The sequence below is a fragment of the Fistularia commersonii genome, chromosome 20 (genome assembly GCF_037954325.1).
Source record: "Fistularia commersonii isolate RoL2024-O1a breed Wild chromosome 20, RoL_Fcom_v1.0, whole genome shotgun sequence".
NCBI classification, from domain to species: Eukaryota; Metazoa; Chordata; class Actinopteri; order Syngnathiformes; family Fistulariidae; genus Fistularia; species Fistularia commersonii.
The window spans coordinates 12,672,283-12,690,413 of NC_141303.1; the positions used below are offsets into that span (position 1 = coordinate 12,672,283).

The window sequence follows — 18,131 nt, forward strand, 5'->3', positions numbered from 1 at the left end:
TCAAGACATTCCTTCATTACATTTCTGGAAACATCCCAGGCATTAGTAGCTGCTGCTTTGCTAGTCTTAAATTTAGCCCTCTGTTATCAGTGAATGTTTGTTGTTGTCTTTGAGTAAAACCAATAAAAACAAAACAAAGGCTTAGTGCAGGCCTGGCCAACCCATGGCTCCCGAGCCACATGTGGCGACGTTCGAGTCGAATTTTGTGTTGGTGTGTTTTTTGTTACAGTATGTGCACGATGTTCCCTCTAAGCTGCACACTTGCGCACTGCTCGGGCACTCTCCGCGCACAGCAAAAATACCACGCAAACACAAAAATCGACATGAACGTAATAACCGCATGAGGCTCGGAAGCTGTGGGTTGGCCAGGCTTGGCTTGGTGTTAGACTTCATGACTGGAGGGTAGCAAAACATAATGATGCAACACGGTTCTCTTCGGTGAATTCATTTTGAATCAAGTCAATAATATCATGGCCAAGTAAACTAAAAATACTTATCTTTTAAATCAGTGGGCCGAATATGTTACAGTTAATTACACTGGTAAAATGCCAATATCTAAACAAATATGTTTAGATTATTTTGTATTTGAATGAAACCATTTTGGACTGATTTTTTTTCTTCTCCAATGGTCCCTGTAAAGAGTTGTGTGACTGATTTCTCAATGTGTAATTAACTGTTGAAATCTGAAATAACCAAAGATTGATGATATGTTTTGAGATTAAAACCATTTCCACTTAAATGACATCAGTATGTTTTAGAGGACAATGAGAAGACTAATTACTTTACATATCTTTAGATTTTTAACAAATTGAAATTATTGTTGTTAACTGTTTTGAAGCAAATAAATAGAGACAAAGGTTATTTGTTCTTACCATCAGAAAAGTCATCTGTAGACGTTACAGAGAGTGGACTGTGCTGGTCGCTGCTGTTAGAGTCTCTACGGAGAGGTAGAGGGACTGCACAAGCACCTCCATGGTGCTCTCTGGCCCATGATGTTGATGAAGAAGAGGAAGAAGAGGGTGCCTGATGAACAAGCACTGTCTCTTCATGGCGGCGGGAGAAAGAGGATGAGGTGGAAGTGGATGGGAGACAGAAGTCTAAGTCTCTGTGGTGGCGGCTTCTGCTAGGGCACTGGCCTCCTGTGGCTCCTTGAGGGAGACCCTCAGAGAGAACTATGGGGACTCTAGACTCCGGAGGAGCGGGAGGAGGTGGAGGAGTAGCAGGACCTGAGTTGCCACCAGCTCCACTGCTTCCATACACAGCCTCTTCATAGGAGGGCAAAGTCACTTGAACACCCTCCACCATGATGGAACATGACTGGCCTGACACACCTTGCTCCCTCCTGATGGAGACACACAAAAGAGCAAGTGATTAAAAAAGAAAAGGCAGGGCACACAGGCAGAATGAGAAAGCAGGGCTGCAAGGCGTGTTGCATTAATGTGCACTGCATACAGCAGAAGCTCTGGGTGAAGGTGATTTGCTTGACTGTACAGTCTCTTTGTGGCAGGCTACACTAAGCCCTCGGGCCTACTGCACAATCAACATGAGTGCCAAGGAGCATTAGATCAATTTGTTCTGCCTTTTTATCAAAGCCGGAGCAAAGGCAATGGTGTCAATGATGGAATTAACTCACCATGACATACATTTATTGCTCAGGTATTTAAATATGCTTCCTTGCAAAAAGTTGAGTTGTATTATAAATGTTATATGGATTTCTTTGGAAGATATAAACAGTCTCAGACAATACTTATGATGAAGTGACAGAAAACCACCAACTCAGAAGACCTGTTCACTGAGTCTGTGTTACAACAAACTTGTATGACTTCAGAGCAAATACAATTTCAGGAGTTTCTAGGTATATTAAGGTTATGACTACTCCTTCTGGAAAAATTAAAGGTTTTAGACATGTGTCTAGGGGAGATAATTACTTTTATGACTAAAAACCGATGGGGAAAAATGGCTACACAAAACACTCACCATTTTCTAATAAAACTAAACAAAGATCCATCCATTTTCAATTGAAACAAGCAATAGATGAAGTCAGAATTTCAAGTTATACACAGTTTTTTTATGGACAAAACAATCTTCATGTCAAGTATAAATGTCTTCATCATTTATAAAGGAGCTTACCCTTCATATGAATTACCTGTGGGATTCATAGCATTTCAAAGCACTGGCAGCACAGAGTTTACCAGCTACTCCTCCTACCAGCTACTGCTGTGTAATTCATTACTTTTACGGATATGCGGTGGTGTTTGTTTTGAATTAAAGGTATTTAAGAGTGTTCTTTAGTGTCTTACCTGCTATGATGGAAGGACTTGAGTTTTGGTTGTACAAGTACAAACAGCACAACTAAGAGCAGGATAAGTGTCACAGAACTGGCTGTGGATGCCACAATAGACAGAGCTGGTATACCCAGTGGAGAACTTGGCTCCTTGTCTAAAAAACACATGAAGTCCATGAGAAAGACGGATAGGTTTCATTTTTCAGAAGATAGGCATTTGCATGGACAGTACAAGTAAACTAAAGTTAACTGAGATGACAGACCTTGGGTAAGTCTGCAGCTTATCTGCATGGGAGCATCCCACTCGCCATTCTGGCAGGTGAGGAACTTGTAATCTCCTTTCAAAGCATAGCCCTCATCACAGAAGTATTCAATGACAGTCTCCTGGGTTAGGCTGTGATGGCAGGGGGAGGGATGACAGCGGTAGCCCCCATTCTCTGGTTCAGTGGGAGGTGAACAAACTGTGGGGACAGCATTAAAACCATTTTAGCTACAGCTTTGCAAATAAATTTTAAACTATTGTCTTATGTGACTTATGTGAACCACAAGCTCACAATTTTGGGAAACCATTAGTTTTAGGGCAACTGTCACCGTGGTCACTCATGTTTTATAAAGTAATATTTCCAAAAAGGAGCTGAACCATTTGAGTTACTTGAGCTCTCTTCAATTTGAGAGAATGTTAAGAATTTGGATTCCTAATAACATCAAAATCAAAGTCAAAGTCAACTTTACTGTCAATACTGCCATACTTTCACACATGTAGAACATTGAAACAGTGTGACTCTTAGACCCACAGTGCAAAACTACAAAAAATTTAAATTATTTGTAACAGGGAACAACGAACAATGAAAACCCTACCATATCTACCACTGCATCTACCTCCAAAAGTACAGTATCTACATTTTGTAATAAGTTAGACCAGTCTACTCTGTCTTTTCTCATATACCACAATATCCTCCATGAAGCGTTAATAGTGAGTCACAACAGAAAGGAGCAACTTGTCTAGTAGGCGCTTCCTCTAAATGTCTCAATTCCTCAATAGCTAAGTTTGGACACTGTTGTACGGGAAGACACTCAAAGCATTTTCCAGTCTCATTCTATTAATTGCTAGTCAAAGGTCATGATCAAAGATTAGGATCTGGAAATAAATCACAAGTTTTTACTTTTGACCGCCTCCTCATCTTCCCAATAACAGAACCAACCTCAATTTCACCCTCACTTGTGAACAATAAGACAAACACAATACTTGAATTTCTTCATTCCATTGCTCCTACAGGAAGTTAACTGCTTTGTGGATAGTCTTAATACGCCTACAAAAATCAATAAAATGAAGTACAAATAATAAAAAAAAAGACAATTAAACAGATGCCCATGAAACAGGAACAGCTTTGGTGGTTATGTGATTTCCAATGTATGAGTGTATAACTGAGTCATGCTCACCATTACTCCTGATGCAGCGTGGGGGTTGAGGGGACCAGGATCCAGAATTGGTGCAAATGATGCTGGTCGGTCCATCTGCGATGTAGCCAGTCTCACAGCCAAAGGTCAGCAGGGTGCCCGGTGGAAAAGAGCCCCTATTAGCCTCGGTTTGGTTCAGCAGCTCGCCGTGCTGTGTGCCAGGTGGACTCCCACAACCTACAGATCCAAAAAAGTTAAGAGGGAAAAAAAGAAAACCTCAAATTATGAAAGATAATTCCTAAACAGAATATACACATGATTCAAGGCTTCTTTCTGTGGCCCTTTACTTGGCTCTTGAGCCTTCAGTTTTGATGAGGAGCCCTTATATTTCAATCATACAGCTTAGTTCATTATTACGTCGGCACACAATGAAAATAGAGGCTGCCTATACTCAGGATCTATTGTCTCTTCTATTTTGTTGAACATTTTGTCTGGATATATACGAACTACAATTATTAATATAGGTAAACTCAACCAACTACTTGTGATCATGATTAGTTTAAATTATGTATTGAAGAAAATGATAATGGTTTTCTGGTAAATTTAAATTTTAGTACAGCTTATCATGTGCCGACAGGAACATTGTGTGCTTCTATCATTATGCTGACATACACTACCAACAAAACACCTTCAGAGGCAGCTGACACTTGGTCAAACAACTTTTCTTTTCATGGGAAAACGATAGGTGGGGCTGATAATTGAATCACAGAGGTATAGTCATTTGAAACTAGGCTGTGTTATCTGCGGGACGGGGAGAAGCACTGCATGATCATGCCATGTTTTAGGATGCTCATGCTGTGCATCAATATATGAAATGCCAACTGTCAGTGCCAGGTTAGAAAACCACAGGGTTACACATAGGTACTATATAATGGATTTAGATTATCTCCCCATTAAACTGCCTTCATCCAGCTCCACCTTTAGGTATTTTGGGGGGGCAGGGTCCCTCTGGAAGACAGAGTTACTTTATGAGACATACTTGAAGCTATAAGCTTGCCAGTAAAAACAGAATGAGGTGGAGGACCTCAACAGTACAATGATCCATCTCGATCCATCTCACTGCGCTGGTTCCATAATGTTGCAGTTTAATGTATTCCATATATTCCTGTCTGTTGATGACAGAATGTTACACCAATGCACAGCCACAGTTCTAATTGCTTGCGCATTGACAATTGTTAGGTAAAGAGTTGAATGACAATTTACTTAAATTCATACAGCTCATCTATTAAGTATTTACTGCTGAAATACTGGTAAATATAGACGGTTTTATGAACAAACTACCACTATTTTGCGGGCCACATGGCACTCCGCATTATAGGGTGCAATATCAATGAACGCGTCTATTTTCGTACACAAGGCGCACCGTGTTATAAGGTGCTTGATAAAACATACCGTATATATAGGGAAACTACTAGTTTAATTGAACTTTATTCATCTCATTCATCTCGCTTTGTTCCCTTAAACACTGTTTGGTCTTCTTTACTTTGCTTTATCTGCTTGCTTCCTCCACTTCCATACCATTGATTCATTAATGTTGAATTCTTTTGCTGCTGCTCTAGTCCGATGATCTACTGCGTGATTGATAGCCATGACTTTGAATTCCGCTTTGTGAGCATCTCTATTATCAGTTGCCTTTTTGGGGGTCCTCCTACAGACAAACAAACAGTAGTATGTTGCACAGTATGTGCCAGTATGACAAAAAGTCGCGGAGGTAATCATACTATGTACTGAAGTTAGTGTGAGGTTAGGACAACGTTTTATTCCAGCACTACATAATTAGCTATACGTTGTCTGACGTTGCAAGCCATATTCAACCAAGGACCGACTTTAATTCAACATCCCTGTATAAGGTGGGAACGATACGGCAATCAAGCAGAACTGCTGTGTCGCTTGCCAAAGTTGCGCAGTGTTTTTGAGCGCAATATGCCACATAACATTGTTTCGAGGTCAGTAAGCACAATAAGAATACATCACAATAAAAATGATAATAATACTGTCTGCGGTGTTATCTTAAACTGATCAATCCATAGAAAAGATGAGACAGGTTCACTGATAGTAACACTTTTAATGGATTTAATAAATAAGGGATAGATAATGCTTTATTAAATTATTTGCTGTCATATGAGGCTTGGCGTATTGTACATGTTCAAAATTTTCAAGCACACCAGCTCTGCAGAGAAAGAGTTTGCCAAAACACCACATTATCTTTGGAATAAAAATTTAAAAAATAAATATATATATATATATATATATATATATATATATATATATATATATATATATATATATATATATAGTGCAGTTCATTACTCAAGTCATCATACAATGTCTCATGGAAATAATGTCAGCGAGAGTTGACCTTTTCATTTCAGAAGATGTTTGTTGAAGAGTGCCCAAGAGATATTGTATTTTATTACTTAGTATAGCTGTGGACATGTGAAGAGCCATAGTCATAGCTATGGCTTCATGCCTCGAAAGAGTACTACAGATGCAGAATTTGCTTTGAGAATGCTAATAGAGAGGTACATAGAAGGCAAGGGGGAGCTGCATTGTGTTTATTTAGACCTAGAAAAAGCACTTGACAGGGTGCCAAGAAAGAAGCTCTGGTATTGAGGAAAGGTATGTGGAGTGGCAGAGAAGTATGTTAGACTGGTGCAGGACATGTATGCTAGCTGTGAGACAGTGGTGAAGTATGCTGTAGGGGTAACAAAAAAGATCAAGGTGGAGGTAAAACTCCATTAGGGATCAGCTCTGAGCCCTTTCTTGTTTGCAGTGGTGATGGAAAGGCTGAAAGATGAGGTTAGACAGGAATCTCCATGGACCATAATGTTTGCAGATGACATTGTGGTCTGTAGTGAGAGGAGGGAGCAGGTTAACCCTTCTGTGGTGTTAAGGTCTGTGGGCACACACACACACACACACACACACACACACACACACACACACACACACACACAGACACAGACACACACACACACAAAAGTAAAAACGGGTCCAACAGACCCGAACACCACACAACGGTTAAGGAAAATCTAGAGAGGTGGAGGTATGCGCTGGAAAGGAGAGGAATGAAAGTTAGTCGCAGCAAGACAAAGTATGTGTGTGTGAATGAGAGGAACTTGGGTGGATTGGTGAGGCTACAGGGAGTGGAGATTAAGAAGTTGCAGGATTTCAGGTATTTGGGGTCCGCAGTCCAGAGCAACGGAGAGTGTGGAAAAGGGGCAAAGAGACAGGTTCAAGCAGGATGGAATGGGTGGAGAAAAATGTCAGGGGTACCATGTGATAGAAGACTATCAGGCAGAATGAAAGGAAAGGTGTACAAGACAGTGGTGAGACCAGCAATGCTGTATGGCCTAGAAACTGTTACAATGACAAAAAGACAGGAGGCAGAGCTGGAGGTTGCAGAGATGAAAATGCTAAGGTTCTCTTTGGGAGTGACCAGGATGGATAGGATGAGGAATGAGTATATCAGAGGAACAGCACATGTTATATGTTTTGGAGAGAAGGTCAGAGAAGCCAGACTGAGATGGTTTGGTCGTGTACAGAGGAGGGATAGTAAATATATTGGTAGACGGATGCTTGAATTGGGGCTGCCAGGCAGGAGGTCTCGAGGAAGATTAAAGAAAAGATTTGAAGGTAGTTGGTGTGAGAGAGGAGGATACAGAGAATAGGGTTAGATGGACATCCACATTTAAGGGTGACAATTGGCTGTATGACCTGAGCATTTGTTTCCTGGGTGCTTCAGGGTGACTAAAGGCCATCTGTGGAGGAGACGGTAGAAATAGGAGGGATTGGGGAGATGAATTGATGACCCAAGGCAGTGAATCAGCAAGGGGAACAAAGTGATCTGAGGGAGGCAGTTTCAACTTCCAAACAAAGTAAAGTGATAAAATTATATCAATAAGCTACAGGATAATGCATTCTGCGTGTAAATGCATTGGTAGTTGAATTTTTTTTTACTAGATAATGAGCTTCAGGGAGAAAATGGCACCATTGTGTGGCTGCAACTCAAAAGATGAGATGACCACAGGATTCTTAATATAGAGTGGGGAAAATACTTGTATCTTTAGATAAAGCAACAGTATATATTTTTGGAATCAACAAAGTTCCTTTTGTGATCGCATTTGGGGTTGGTTGATGAAACTTAACAGTTAACAATAGTCAGACATAACAAGAGGCTCTAATTCCAACAGAAAGATAATTTGAATGGTTACTGAGGTCGGGTCAGCCTGAATGAACCCTTGACGCCAGGAAAATGGCCGTCCTTTTCGAAACTTGTGGTCCATCCAGAAGCCTAAGCTCATTCTGGGAAAATCTTGCGCTCCCTGTACTGACCCTTCATTGACGCTGGTGGATTGTAAAACAGTCTATCAGTTATTACGTCATAAACCCGATAATATTGATCTTCAGAATAATGGGCTACAGCAATTGAGATTACATTAAATGCATTTATAATTGTTGAAATTTTTGGAAAGTTGTCAAAATAGTATTATGTACACAGTTTCTTAAGGTACTTAATATGTCGAGACCATGGATGTGATACAAATGATTATTTGAATAAATTTACTATCCTGGGAAATATAGATAAAAGGGAACACTGCTGACAGTGGCAGATTGACTAATTAAAGCAAGTGAAGTATATTCATCAAAAAAGGCAGGAAAGGAAGGGGAGAGGAGTCATGGAGTAAAAGAAAATTGGCACAGAAAAACATCACCAGTATGAAGTACTGAGGTTCTGAGCAATTTACAGGCCAAAGCAAAACATGCTGTGGCAGGTATTTTAGAGGGAGAGGTTTGGTGCAACAGCAATGGGAAATCTAAACAGACGCCGGGCTATGTCACTTACCATACTTTGGGTAAGACAAGCACTTCAGACATGACTGAACGACACAATCACTAGTTCAGTATTCAAAGATGGAGTTGTAGGGACACATAACACTTCTGTTTCTCCTTTTTCCATCTCCCTTGCAACCTGGCATGAATATTTACAAAAAGACACCCCCCTCGAGAAAATAATTAAAGAACTAAGCAATGATAGAATGGATATCAGTAAATCATGCGTATTAAAAAGGGAAATATGAGCCACAGCTGAACACAAACAGTTCTCCCGCTGGTCTGTTGTTCAGAGTTCTTCCTCAAGAAAACAGGTCTTCAAGATATTTCAGAAACAATAATGACTAAAACTAGGTCAGAAGTACATAATAAAGATAGGATGAACAAAACATGGATTTTCTATGCACATTTATAAGTTCTAATCAATAGCCCTGCTGGTTTGACAAACCATGTCGTTGAAGCATCAATAAGGATGATTTGTAATCCGAACATCCAGCGCCACACATAGGAGACATATGGAGGCGTCAAAATCCCCTGCTCTGAAGTGCCTGCCTGACTGTGAATATCTCCCTTTTCCCATCTGTTACCGATGGCACTACCAAGCTCAGAGCTAGAGGGGGATTGGGGAAACACAGTTGGGGGAGGACAAGGGTTTTAGTCTTCTTTGCCCAGGCAAATTAAAATTCTAATTATTGTCTATTACAGGCCGTGAGCACTCAAAAGCAGATCACATACTGATGATCTCTGCAACCAGCTGTTTGGTCTCTCTATGGAAAAACAGACCATAAAGGAGGAGGTGTACCACACTGTTTGTTTTTAATCAATTGTGTCAAAAAGAAGGGGAATTTGTTTGGGGGGGGGGGGTTGTTTTGGATTAAGCTTAAACCTCAGGCGATAATAATGCTCTCTTTGGCTTGATAAATATGTTTTTGTGTTTCTCCTATGGCCTCTCTTTCCAAGTCCTTGGTTGTTTTGAAATGCTGCTTCTCTTACTTTTCAGATGGACCATTTTGTTTTTACCAAGTTCCCAGTTTCCTCTTCCAATCCAGAGGATTGTTAGTCCTGCTGTTGCTGTAAGGGTGTAGTACAATGGATTAGATTTCACGGTAAGATAGTGCTGGGGAAAACAAGAAGTCAGTTAATTCTAATTCTTTTAAATGGTAGACAAGTGCAACAAAAAAAAAAAAAAAAAAAACTAAAACTAAAAATCCAAAATATTTCAAGCTAAAAGCCCTTGAAAATAGATTATTTAGACTCTTACATTAGTTGATAGTTAATTCAGTACGGCTATGCTGTGGCATGTAGGTCAAGCAAAACAATACAGCCTGATAACAGCTGTACACAACAGTGTTTTGGCATATTAACGTCTCTTTATTAAAATCAAAAGGATTACTATTAAAATGGTTATTAATTAGAAAATATCTTGACTCATATGAGATGACGTACGTTGATCCTGACATCAGGATGTTAGTTTGCACTCCATGGTACTTGTTTGTTAAGATCCATTTACTTTCTCTACTACATCAGTGTCAGACAGAGATTTTTCAGGCTCATATCTAAATGAGTCTAATCGTAAATCTAAATCGTACCTAATGCAAAAGAAAATGGCATGAGTTATTACAATCATCTGACACTGTGATAGTTCTACGACTGACCAATAAATTCCCAGTGTTCTAACATTATCTTTTAGTATTGTTTCACTTAGATAGAAATTTGATTGACTTAATATGAATGATGATACCTGAGCTTTGTGCTATCCATAATAAACCAAAAACATGCATTATACCTGTAAAAATTCTGCAGTAAGAACCATCAACCACTAAGAGCAAGGCAAAGGGTGTCACATTTGACAAAAAGACAAACCATCTACCACTGACAAAGACAAAAAGAGCCATATTCTACAGTAAGAGGAAAAATGAGATAACATGATTCAACAGGTCTGTTTCCAAAATATCCAGAGCCATTCATTGAATCTGTTCTCACAGATGTAATACAGACAGATAAGATGTATCCACCCAGTGTGGAGGAGAATGAAACATCATCACTTCCCCACCAGTTCCACCCATGTTGTTGCAATGCAAGCAGGCCACGTGTGCTACTATTATACTACATTGTCCCCCTCACTTAAGAATGGGACCTAGTGATAGATTTAAGCCATGTGCCTCCAAAAAGAACAACAGCCAACTTTGCATTTGAAGGGTTAGATATGCATGACAAGACAAAGCCTTCGATGGTACACTATTGTGTGGAACTCCCCCCCCCCCCCCCCCACACACACAGTAACAGATGGACGTTACTTAGGCAAACCATGAGTCCCCCCTTTTCTCTTCTATCACCCTCACTGCTCTGAGGACAGCTGGGAGGCAGACATTCCTTCTTCTCAGCTTTCAGAGGAAAACAAAGGAGCGGGACCCCCTCCTATGCACATGTGCATGTGTTCAGACACACAATTCACTCCTCCAAACCGTAAATGCAAATGTGAATGTTCATATTTCAGCTGCCTGAGCAAGCCAACCAGCCAGAGGTAAGTGTGTTATGCCCAGGACATTGACTGAAGGTAAAAGCCATGCAGATCAACACAACCCTGCTCATGAGGTTAGTCAATCTGATTACTTAGAGTAACTTGTAGAGCCCCTGGTGAGAACACTTAAGTCTACTATGAACTGTAATTGCTCAGTTAATTTTAGAAAGTATGAGGTGGGGTTGGCTTTCTACAGCTCAGCAGACTTGGGATGTTTTGACCATGTTCAATGTAGGAGTACAAAATCTGCTTCATGAACTGGAGGAGTAATATTGCTGACACATGTACAAAAATAGTGGTTAAAAACTTTACTTAATCTGTCAAAAGTCGATAAGTCAAACATATTTCCTAGATTGAAGAAATGAAGAAAAAAACAATACAGACAAAGCTTCTGCCCCACCCAAAGCAAAACATTGTGAATAACTGAATGATACATTTTTTGTTACAGCCAAAGGTCCATCATCACCCCAATGAAATCTTCCAGAATTTTGGTACAACTGCTCAGCAACAGGATGAGCAAATGGCAACAAGTATCTCGCTGAGACATGCAAACAGTTTTCCTGTTGTTACAGGGACGAACGTATCTGATCTTGTAGCTTGCACAAGGGATTTCTTTCATATCTTATTATACTGTTGGTAATTGAAAGACTAATCTGCTTCTAGGCTTTAAATAAGGTTTCTAAACTAGTATTTGAAGTGATTGTGACACAGGGAATTGATTGAAGATTTGTAAATGCTGAAACTGGAACAACCACGCTTTACTTCAGCTAAATACAAGTCAAAGAAATAGCACGGCCATTCAGTGAGATAAGATTCGTAAGATCAAGATATATCTTGTGTGGCAATCCTGAATGTCAAGGCACTATTCAGTTAACATATCAGAAGGCATGTAAAGAAACTTGAGTCAGCCTCAAATAACCATGACATTGTGGTCTTTGTGAGTTATCAGTTATAGGGACTACATTTGAATAAAAAAACAAAACCAGTAACTGGAGCTACAATTAGGTTAATTAAAATTAAAACACATCAAAATATACAGCTATGAATAATTGATATAAAACGTACTTCAAGTCTACCTGACATTTTAAATTCGTAATTTCCACAAACTGAAGATTGTGGCTGAGGCATTATCCCAAAATGTACTAAAACTGACATTCAAAACCCAGAGGCAACCAAATTATCCAGCTAATGATCTGCATTCTCAAAGCAAAATTGCCAGCATCACATAAGGTCCAACACTGAGTTTAAAAATTGGCAACTTGTACCTATACAAAAAGAGCTCATCCATTGTTTAATTGGGCTTCAAAAAGGATGATGGGAGAGGTACTTGAAATCTGATACCTAATAATGGATATGTCAGGTTTTTTCCTCCTATCAATTAAAACAGTCAATTTAAAGATCTGTCAAATCATTGTCCATGAAAATGTATGTAAAGAGACAACATACACATCTCCTGGCATGCTGAGGCAATTTGACCATTTGAGATTAGATAGTAGCCTTCAGTAAACATTTCCTTATTTGGCTATTGTTTCTTACGGAGGTATACTACGGATAATGTAATGAGGACAGAGGGTATTAATGTGAAGCTAAGCCAACTGGCCACTAAACATCAACAGTCCATCTGAGGAATTGTGTACAGGATGAGGGATGAGAGCTGACGGATCAAACCAAAAAAAGGAATATACAATGTACAGGAAATAAATGGTAGTCAGGGTACAGTGTGGATGAAGATGCAGCATGTATATTGTACCGTGCTGATGAAAATACAACATGACAAAGTTAAAAAGATTGTTTTAAGTGTCACTAGGATGATCCTTATGTGAACAAGGTCCACAGCTGGGACTCAGAAATCAGTCAGCTCCATGCTTGCTGTTCTGTTATCTCTAGAGGGTGATCACAAACCACAAAGCTGGATTTGTACTTTACCAGAAGTTTTATGTAATGTAGAAGAATGCAGAGGCAATGGTGGAACATATTTTTTTACAGTCAGTTAAATAGACAGCTGAACTCAACCTCCCTTCAGAACATCAGCAAGCAGGTAAAACATCAAGACAGCTAATGTGTCACCCAGTCTTTCTCCCCAATCAAGCAGCAGAGATCAGTAAGATAAACCTCTTGTTGGACTGAGTGCATAATAAAATACCTTATATATGCTATTGCGAACTTAATTTTAAACAAGGGGGTGCAATGGTTGACAGAAGTTTCTGACTCACCAATTCTGATTTGGAATAAAACCAAACAAAAAACTACAGATTACTGTATATTACATGATGAATACACCGTATTTCTAAATTTTCACTGGTTTATCTGTGAAGCACAGTTCAGACAGAAAGTTATTGATTTGTAAGTAATTTGAACTGCCATTAATATATACCAAAACACATTTAGTCCACAACTTTACATGAAATTGAAATTAAAAACACAAAACAGTAGCCCTAACCAACTGAAAATGCCTGCTTGGAAATGAAAATGCCTTGTTTAATGAGGGAGTTACATAAAGGGCAGATTTTTGTAAAGGTGAATGAACAACTATCATTTAGGTCACTGTGTACATTAATCCCATATAATTAATCTTTAAGATGTAACAGAGCAATGAGATTTGAGAGGAGTAACAGCAAAAGCAAGGTAGAGAAAACATCACAAAACCCACCTACCATAAAGAAAACCATTCAATTTGATTCACACTTGATCATAGAAACCCACAGTCTAGCAAGCGTGGATGCCTCAGGAAATTGCAACATTCTGAACGTGGGTTGTTAAGTACCTCATGTGCAAACTGATGAACTTGTTTGAACAAGAATCCAGTGTTGCCTCACAGTACATTGAAAAAAAACAGCCCTTAAAAGGAATATAAGGCACATAGGACAGTACATGAGAGCAGGTGGGAACAAGTCAGGAGAGAGGAGCTGAGATTCAAATACTTGGATGAATGAATATTTGAATAGATGTCAACAGAAACAATAAATAAAACAATAAAAATGGTAAACAAAAGGTGTCAAGCTGGTGTAAGAGAGAAGACATAAATGACTCGGAGATATATTTAGCAGCTCATTAGTCCGTGATGGCCTATACTCAGCAGGCTGGTCCCTCTGATGAGGCCCTTTGGAAATCATTATGACTGCTTGCGGCTTCTGACAACCTCCACAGTATATGAAAACAATTTGGAAACTTCAAACCCTTACAATTCCATGACATTGCTTTCACAGTGGGGCTTAGAAATGCCCTAAACACAACACTTGACCGTTGTTGTGTTTTGTCTGCCCCATTTCCATTGCTTTTTCTTGTTAAAATTTGAATGTCTGGATGATACAGAACACAGGCAAAGTATCTGTTTATAGATGTATTTCTTAATATGTAATATACACAGTGATTGTCTAAACCAGGGGTGGGCAAACGTTTTGGCTCACAGGCAGGCCACAGTGACTTTTAAAGTTTGACAGACAGGCGGGGTCAGCGCAAGATATGATATATATAAAAAAAACGCATTTGTTAACAGTACATATCAAACATAAACAGAAAAAAACATTAATGTGTGTCAGCATGCCCACAGTGGAGGCTAAATCACAAAACTAATCTGTGTCATTCAGCTCAGGAAAATTGTCAGTGTTCTGAAGTAGCTCCAAAAATGAAACGATCTCCTGTTTGAGCTCCCACACTCGTTGACATATTTTCCCCAAACTTTACCAGCGGACATTAGAATGGTAAAGCAAGTCCCTGTGATCAGCAGCAGTTTCTTCAAGAAAATTAATGAACTGATGACGGTGAAGTCCCCTCGCTCAAATAAAGTTAAGACATTTCACAACCGGTTTCACTACGTGGTCAAACTGAAACACGGATTTACACAGTGCTTCCTGGTGAATTATGCAGTGTAGGAAAATTACCACATGCTCAGAGTTGTCCTCTTTCACCCTGTCCTGGATTCTTTTGAGCAGCAACATTTTTTCCCGTCAGATTTGGTGATCCATCTGTGGTAACGTTGGCTAGCGTACTCCAAGGTAGCCTGTGCCTCTTTATGACCGCTGACACACTGTTATATAAATCCTTTCCCCATGTTTTTCCTTTTAGGGATACCATAGCCAAAAACTCCTGTTATCGCAAAATTTTCAACCCCTCTGATTATAATTAAAAGCTGAGTGGTGTCCTTTATGTCACTGCTTCAGTCTACTGCTAAAGATTACAATGTGAATGACTCCGCTTTCTTGTTTAGCCTGCAAGTTAAGTGTTCGTCAATTACTTCAACACGGCGCGTCACTGTCCTGCATGATAAGCAATTTTTTTTCAAATATGTTTTGAAACTCTCAGGACATAAAATACATGCTGTCTCTACTGCTGTTAACTTTTCTTTTCTTTGACATTGCTTCAAATGGGTTCTGAGCAGTAAAAGAGTGATAACAGGAAGTGGCTTGGGCGCCACAAAATCAAGTCACTATGCCTAATGCACTTCCTGGTGTTAAAATGCCTGTCATTACAAGTCAAAGTCAAATTAATGCAATCATTCAAATCAAGTATGAATTCTGTACCAATCTTTGGTGGGCCTGGATGTGGCCCGTGGGCCGTAGTTTGTCCAAACCCTGGTCTTAACTATGGTTTGGGTAAGTAATACAGTGATTATAATAATTAGATTTAGTTGCGCATTGAAAAAAAAATTAAGAGTTTGTGTTGTTACAAGGACTAATTAAATTCCAAGAAAAAAAAGGCAAATAGAAAGAATGCCCACAGAAAACTGACCAAGAATTAAAACAAGTTATGTGAAGTGCTAAGTCAAAGCAAACATTCAAGCCAAAAGCAATAAAAAATTTAAACAACTGTAGTGAGATTGTTTTATTACATCCTCTGATACGATGAACATGACTCTTCCCAACAAGAACAGTCAATGTATAATTGAATTGTCTGTTCAACTGATGAAAATTAAATGTATTTTGTATCACCTGCCTGCAATGCAGTATCTCTGTCCATGGAATATAGCTTTTTCTGCCTCGACATTTATATCTCCCTTTGGGGATTGATCGGGAGGAAGAGCTGTTAAGTGACACTGGGCAAGGGCAGAAAATGATGGCCGAAGTTACAAACACACAGGTAATGAAAGAGAAAGCTTGATGGATTGGACCAGACAGCCGTTAATGGTCTCCAGTTGCATCTGGCTAATAGTTGGAGCTTTAAAGGAACAGGGGAGATAAAAAGAATAGACATCTTGGGAAAAGTGCAGAACTGTGTTCAAAATAGCCTCCCGCACCCTCAAATACATGCATAATGTGTTAGCAGTCCTCATTGAAGGATGTTGATCTGCTTGAGCACCAGCTTGCTGTGGGTTGCCCATGGCTTCCAATGGTTCACTAAAAGCAGTCTTTGTTCTCACATTTCAGCCAGCATATTGCTTTATTTCTTGCTGCTTGCAAGCCACCTTGTTAACAGCTAACAGGACTTCGGGGAACAATTCAGACTTAAGGGTTGACCGTCTGCAGGCTGTACTATTTGTGGAATTTTTGTATATTGAAATCTTTCAGCCAGCACTGGGAACTACGATCTGTTGGCAGACAAAACCCGAGCCTTTTGTCCTGCTCACACACCGCCTTTGTTAGGCTGCAGGAAGTTCCAAGTTTCAAACGGTCAAAACTACAGCTGTTGAAGAAATGCAAGGCTCATTCAAATATTTTCCAGTGGTCAGCAGAAAGACGCTATGCAAGCCTCTAGAGTCTATTCTGTTGTTACAGAGAACATAGTTATAAGGTTTGTAAGTATTTGTTTTTTTTTTAGCCTGCGCAACCTCGTTTTCATGAAAAAAATCATGATATCCCTGGAACAGTCTGAAACAAGAGTTGATAAGACAAAAGGACTGGCAAAAGCAATAAGCCTTGATCAGGATCACAAGTAAAGATGTTCCAAAAATGGCTTACAATCAATTGTCAAGAAGATACAAATCTCGGCAACTGCCACATCTCCAGCTCTCTCAGCCATACCCACTGTTGTACCACACAGGGCACATAGCACATTTGTTTGTGGAATCCATCTAGTCCCCACTGGGGTTTTCATGTACTGCTTTCATCCCCAATCCACAATACAATAATTCTGGTATATTGTATATCAATTTAAAAGGGTCATAAAGGGCCAGCAGAGTCCAACTCACTTGTGACAACTTTTTCATCTGACAGATAAGTAAAGGGGAATTTCTCTGCAGTACATCTCACCAATTCCTCTTACAGGCTACATGTTCATGCTATCTCTAAATACTTTTGTTGGTTCAGTTTTTGCTACGTTTCAGATTAGGAATCATGCCATTTTAGTATGAGTAGTTGGTGCTTTCCCAAAATGTATCTCTTGCATTCTTTTGTTTATATATTTTCTGTTGTTTTTATTTAGAAGACATTGATCGACACATTATGCTACTCAAGGAGGCTCAAACATTCCTGGCCAATTTACATGCTATTTAGGAGATTTCACATACAGTGCTTCTTGCCACCAGATAAAATGACACATTGATGTATCCTGCTCCACCTTTATTCTTTTAGTTCTGACTCACTGTCAAGACACACCTTGCCTGGAAAATTTAGAAACCCTTGCTAGTAAAGTTTGATTAGTGCCCTTAATATCACCCTTTTTATCCCCCCCCCAAAAAAAAATCCAGTGATGCTTTGTTTACAATGCTTTTGTACTGCTAATAATTCTTTACAATGCTGTTCCTTATAGAAGAACCTTTGAGCAGTAGAGACACAAATAGAATCAGATACTGTTTTTAAAAAAAATTAGAAATGCACTCATGTTGAACCAGCAGCAGGTACAACAGCAATCAAGAGCAAAGAAAGGGTTAGAACCTTGAATTAAAAAAACAAACAAACAAACAAAAAAAAGAAATGCAGCAAGCTCCAGGACATTGTGTGATCACCTTCTGGCAGACACACTAGAAACCAAACAAATAGAGGTTGAATTCTTTTCAGTGTGGTCTGCAAATCCTGGGTGTTGACAGATTTCACTCTACTGTGTATATGTGCTATTAGTATATCGAGTACCCATCCTATTCATAAGCCACTGCTGTTTGTA

At 39.4% G+C, this 18,131-nt stretch overlaps 1 protein-coding gene across 1 annotated transcript in view; it reads right to left on the minus strand.

The window, feature by feature from the left end:
• susd6 (sushi domain containing 6) overlaps positions 1-18,131 on the minus strand; it is a 31,017-nt gene that overhangs the window by 2,397 nt on the left and 10,489 nt on the right. Inside the window, exons 3-6 of the mRNA XM_086167054.1 lie at positions 3,725-3,919; positions 2,548-2,745; positions 2,301-2,439; positions 873-1,342 (exon numbers count right to left, since the gene is read on the minus strand). Of these exons, the coding sequence (XP_086023180.1) occupies positions 873-1,342; positions 2,301-2,439; positions 2,548-2,745; positions 3,725-3,919 (1,002 nt within the window). The remainder of the gene's footprint in view (positions 1-872; positions 1,343-2,300; positions 2,440-2,547; positions 2,746-3,724; positions 3,920-18,131) is intronic.